At 37.5% G+C, this 6,000-nt stretch overlaps 1 protein-coding gene across 6 annotated transcripts in view; it reads right to left on the bottom strand.

Annotated features, from left to right (window-relative positions):
• The window catches only part of LOC144969954 (uncharacterized), a 102,728-nt gene that overhangs the window by 319 nt on the left and 96,409 nt on the right, over positions 1-6,000 (bottom strand). For all 6 annotated transcript variants that reach the window (XM_078909045.1, XM_078909049.1, XM_078909044.1 and 3 more), the window contains 3 exons: positions 5,626-5,742; positions 4,395-4,528; positions 1,285-1,438 (listed from right to left, as the gene is read on the bottom strand). In XM_078909045.1, coding sequence (XP_078765171.1) covers positions 1,285-1,438; positions 4,395-4,528; positions 5,626-5,742 — 405 coding nt within the window. The remainder of the gene's footprint in view (positions 1-1,284; positions 1,439-4,394; positions 4,529-5,625; positions 5,743-6,000) is intronic.

The following is a 6,000-nucleotide window of genomic DNA, read 5'->3' as shown; positions in this document are numbered from 1 at the left end:
CCTCGCTCGACGCATAGTTGAGTCCTTGGAAAAGACTCTTTACTCACATTCTCTCATCGTACTCAGGTGTAAAACGAGTACCTGGCCGTTAACAGCGTTGTCTTTGACCGAAAAATTGTAATATCGCCTAACAAGCGTCATGTCTCGTCCTATATGTTAAATGTTGCTGTTGACCAGGGACCCCTTGTAAAGCGCTTTGAGCACGTTAAGTGGATATTGCGCTATAGAAACAAAGCTCAAAAAAGCTCCAAAAAAAAGCTCATTATCTGAAATCTGAAAGGTTATCTTTTCCAGAAATGTTTATCCTAGGCATTTTCTTCTTGATGAGTAAGATTATTCCCGCTCCCAATTTGCTCACTTGGACAACATGAGTTATTCCTGTTGACATCAGACATCGTCTTTTATGGGTTATCTATAGATAGTATGCGATTGGCTAAGAAGCTCATAACATTGCCATCCGGAAGTATAACGGACCAACACACAAAACTGTGTGTATCCATGAACGTTTATAGTCAGGTTAATACTGTTCAGTGAGCATTACTCATAAACGCGGATGGCAAAAAACAATAACAAAGACCTGAGTGACGTCATCTACGAACTATCTATAGGGAATGAGATTAGCGGAAGAGTAGCGTCCCTTGATTGGACGTCACCGGTGGAGAAGTTATTTGTAAACAAACCAACTAATCTACAGGCCAAGCGCTCCAAAAAAAAAAAAAATTGTTATTCATATTTATGTACAAAAATGCATATCATAATCAACGTTATGCATCTTTGTACAGAAATATGAATAGCAATTATTTTTTTTTATTTGGAGCGCTTGGCTTGTAGTTGGTTTGTTTACAAATAACTTCTCCACCGGTGACGTCCAATCAAGGGACGCTACTCTTCCGCGAATCTCATTTCTTATTCAGTGGCGGAGACATGCTAGTTATCGTAGTAGAACATTCTGGTCCCAACATTGAATCCTCGGGTAAGGCACTTTACATGCATTACTCCACTCTACTCGAGTGTGGATGAGCACCTGGTTATAGGCAGTGACGGACATTGGAAGAGTGTTAGTACAAATGGTAAGCCTGACATACAACTAGGCCTGTATGAAATGGAAATATGGTACCACATTGCCTGCTGAGGGGGATGGGGGGGGGGGAATAAACGAACCATTCTGAAGCGCATTGAGATTAGCAAATCTATGAAAATCCTCTATATAAATGGTCGTATATTATTTTTCATTTTAATCAGCCTCTAAAACAGATTAGATAAATCAGATGTCTGTAGCCTTACATGGTCGTCCTTGAGTGTCCATGACGTGGTGGTAGAATCGTCGGCGCTGCTCGTTTGCTAGGAGGTCTATCTCGATTTGACGCGTCACGATGGCTTGGGATTTGCGCCAGATGTTGAACTCAAGGTCGGTCGGGATGATTCTCTCAGCAATCACCTGGAAGGACCGGAAGTAGTCGGATTAGAAAATTGATATTTAAAAGAAAAAAATGAGCTTTCATATATCGCAATATCCACTAAATGTGCTGAAAGCGCTTTACATTGGCTCCCTGGCCAACAGCAACACTTAACATGTAGGACGAGACATGACGCCTGTTAGGCGATATTACATTTTTTTTTCCGGACAGAGACAACACTGTTAACGACCAGGTACTCATTTTACACCTGAATACGGTGAGAGAATGTGAGTAAAGAGCCTTTTCCAAGGACTCAACTATGCACCGAGCGAGGCTCGAACCCAGGACCTTCCGATCCGAAAGCGAGTGTCATACCACAAGACCACATAGCCGTATATTTGTTACTGAACAGCGAATGACAGTATCAGTCGGATGATGAAAAGGTTTGAACCGAGATATTGCCAAGTTTAGTTAGAAGGTCAATTTTTATCCAAAATGAGTTCTTGTCATAAATGATTAAATCGACCCTTTTGGTACATCTTCGGGAAAAATCAAAGCTTAAATTCACTTCTAAATATTTTTTACAGCTAGTCAAGTTGAAAAAGTTTGAAATTTGAGAAAAGTTGCTGGATACCTTCCCCATACATCTGGCCATAACTTCATGAAAAATCACCCGATTTACTTCAAATAAAGATTAAAATGCTCATGGGAGCAAGCATATCCTCTCAGAAAATGGAGAAAAAAAATGCAAATCCAAACTTTTTTACCTTCCGACTGATTATTTCATGCACTGACAAATTTACATAAATATTAAACAGTGAACAGCCGTAGTCTGGAAAAATACGTTTTTAGAAATTTGGCCAGAAAAATCATCCTTCAAATTATATGGATCGATTTAAATATCTCTTATCTTGACAAAACCTTTCAAACCTGTGACTTATTAAAAACCTCTCAAAGTCCCAGGTTTGAGAAATTTTACAAAGATGAGGGTTATTTAACTCGATCGGTATTTGAAGGACGAATTTTCTGGCCAAATTTTTAAAGTATGTGTCTTTCCACAGTATGGCGGTTGACTTGTAAAGCATATTTCAGTATCATCAAAATAATAGTGGAAAATAGGACCATAGTGGAATATATGACCATAGTGGAAAATAGGACCATAGTGGAAAATAGGACCATTTTGGAAAATAGAACCATAGTGGAATATATGACCATAGTGGAAAATAGGACCATAGGGGAATATATGTCCATAGTGGAATATATGCCCATAGTGGATATATGACCATAGTGGAAAATAGGACCATAGTAGAAAATAGGACCATAGTGGAATATAGGACCATAGTAGAAAATAGAACCATAGTGGAAAATAGGACCAAAGTGGAAAATGTGACCATAGTGGAAAATAGAACCATAGTGGAATATATGACCATAGTGGAAAATTTGGACCATAGTGGAAAATAGGACCATTGTAGAATATATGACCGTAGTGGAAAGTAGGACCATAGTGGAAAATAGGACCATTGTAGAATATATGACCGTAGTGGAAAGTAGGACCATAGTGGAATATATGACCATAGTGGAAAATAGGACCATTGTGGAATATATGACCATAGTGGAATATATGACCATTGTGGAAAGTAGGACTATAATGGAAAATATGACCATGACATTTGCAATTGGAGTCTAATAACTATACATATAGGCAATCAATCTGCATTGAAAATGTCCAAAAATGGTCACGAAACGGTTCATTGCCATTGAGGCTGAGGGCCTTTCATATCAAGATAGGTTTACAGTATTTGGATTTATCAAGATAGGTTTACAGTATTTGGATTTATCAAGATAGGTTTACAGTATTTGGATTTATCAAGATAGGTTTACAGTATTTGGATTTATCAAGATAGGTTTACAGTATTTGGATTTATCAAGATAGGTTTACAGTATTTGGATTTATCAAGATAGGTTTACAGTATTTGGATTTATCTAGTCGTATATTATATAGGAGAATTCGAGGGAACCTCATTCTATTGTAATTAATTGGTCCATCACTTGAATACTTCTGATTGTTTTCATTTTCAAAAATTACAAAATTTACCAGAGAAAAACGGATTAAAATCTATAGATAGTATGCGCTTGGCTAAGAAGCTCATAACATTGCCATCCGGAAGTATAACGGACCAACACACAAAACTGTGTGTTTCCATGAACGTTTATAGTAAGGTTAATACAGTTCAGTGAGCATTACTCATAAACGCGGATGGCAAAAAAAAATAACAAAGACCCAACTGACGTAATCTTCGAACTATCTATAGATAGTATGCGCTTGGCTAAGAAGCTCATAACATTGCCATCCGGAAGTATAACGGACCAACACACAAAACTGTGTGTATCCATGAACATTTATAGTCGGGTTAATACAGTTCAGTGAGCATAACTCATAAACGCGGATGGCAAAAAACAAAACAATAACAAAGACCCAACTGACGTAATCTTCGAACTATCTATATCGACTTATCAAAACACAACAACTTGCATTAGGTGAAGACTTTTGCAATAACAGGCTGTAAAACTTTACCAATATAATTATGGTTAAGTTTAATTACACGATTTATTCAAAGGTCAGTCGATCTAAATAACCCTATATAAAAATGATACGATACGATAAAATACTAGTGTCCTATCCAAAAGCTAACAAGCAATTTATACTGTTGATTTAACGCTAGAACACACCAGTTCTCCGAGCCTAAGTGATCTCAAAACTAGAGGTGCCTAAATGAGCCAATAAAATGGAGATAAAAAATAAAGTGAGTAGATGTGACTCATATATAAGGGAACAACACAAAACAAACAACGTTTCGGCCCTTGGCCTTCGTCACAAGGGCCGAAACGTTGTTTGTTTTGTGTTGTTCCCTTATATATGAGTCACATCTACCCACTTTATTTTTTATCTCCTAAGTGATCTAATGAGAATGCTATATATTTCGTCCTGTCACACACCTTGATAATGACGTAAGCTTTTCCTTGCTGGAGAGTCAATTCCACGTTTTCCGTCACACTGTCGAAATTGGACGTGTTTTGGGATCCACTTTTCTGTCCATCGGCGTGGATAAAGTTGATGTCACCGACAATCTCTGTAGAAATATTTGGAAAAAATTAAGCTTTTATATAGCGCAATATCCACTATACGTGCTCAAAGCGCTTTACACAGGGTCCTGTGACAAACAGCAACACGTAACATGTAGAACGAGACATGACGTCTGTTAAGCAATATTACTACAATTTTTTTTCCGACAGAGACAACGCTGTTAGCGGTCAGGTACCGATTTTACACCAGAGTACGGTGAGAGAAAGCGAGTAAAGAGCCTTTTCCAAGGACCCAACTATGCGCCGAGCGTCATGTCATACCACTAGACCACATGGCCGCACAGTAGTAGATTTTGTTATACAGTAGAAAACTCAATGTATATATGTTGCCGTTCTGTGAATTAAAAAAACAACAACTCGTATTTACAATTCTACTACTACTGCTACTAATACTACTACTGCTTTTATTACTAATATTACTACTACTACTACTACTACTACTACTACTACTACTACTACTACTACTACTACTACTACTACTACTACTACTACTACTAATTTCACTTCTACAACAACAACAACAACAACAACAACAACAACTACTACTACTACTACTACTACTACTACTACTACTACTACTACTACTACTACTACTACTACTACTACTAACTACTACTATACTACTACTACTACTACTACTACTACTACTACTATACTACTACTACACTACTACTACTACTACTACTACTACTACTACTACTACTACTACTACTACTACTACTACTACTACTACTACTACTCTACTACACTACTACTACTACTATCACTACTACTACTACTACTACTACTACTACTACTACTACTACTACCTATACTACTACTACTACTACTACTACTACTACTAACTACTACTATACTATACTACTACTAACTACTACTACTACTACTACTACTACTACTACTACTACTACTACTACTACTAACTACTACACTACTACTACTACTACTACTACTACTACTACTACTACTACTACTACTTCTACTACTACTACTACTACTACTACTACTACTACTACTACTACTACTACTACTACTACTACTACTACGACTACTACAACCACCACCACCATCTTTCTTTACTTACCCTCATTATGATGTTCCACGTTGATAGTCTGCCGGATATCTTTGCTGTCCACATTTGCCAGCTTGGACAATAACAACGTACTCAGGTTCTGCTTTCGTTTGGGACGGTGGGCAATTTCTGGGAAAAGACAAATTCCAGGAAATATCAAGTAAACAACATATAGATAGTATGCAGATGACGTCACTCAGGCCTTTGTTATTGTTTTTGCCATCCGCGTTTGTGAGTTGTTCTCACTAAACTGTATTAACCAGACTATAAAAGTTCATGGTTACACAGAGTTTGTGTGTTGGTCCGTTATACTTCCGGATGGCAATGTTGTGAACTCCTTGGCCAAGCGCATTCTATCTATAAGTTTCACACTAGTCTGCTATACAC

The sequence above is a fragment of the Berghia stephanieae genome, chromosome 4, assembly GCF_034508935.2.
Source record: "Berghia stephanieae isolate SIO BIC M18660-M18661 chromosome 4, UCSD_Bste_1.3, whole genome shotgun sequence".
Taxonomy (NCBI): Eukaryota; Metazoa; Mollusca; class Gastropoda; order Nudibranchia; family Aeolidiidae; genus Berghia; species Berghia stephanieae.
The sequence above is the reverse complement of the archived record's forward strand: the minus strand, read 5'-3'. Positions and strand labels throughout refer to the sequence as shown.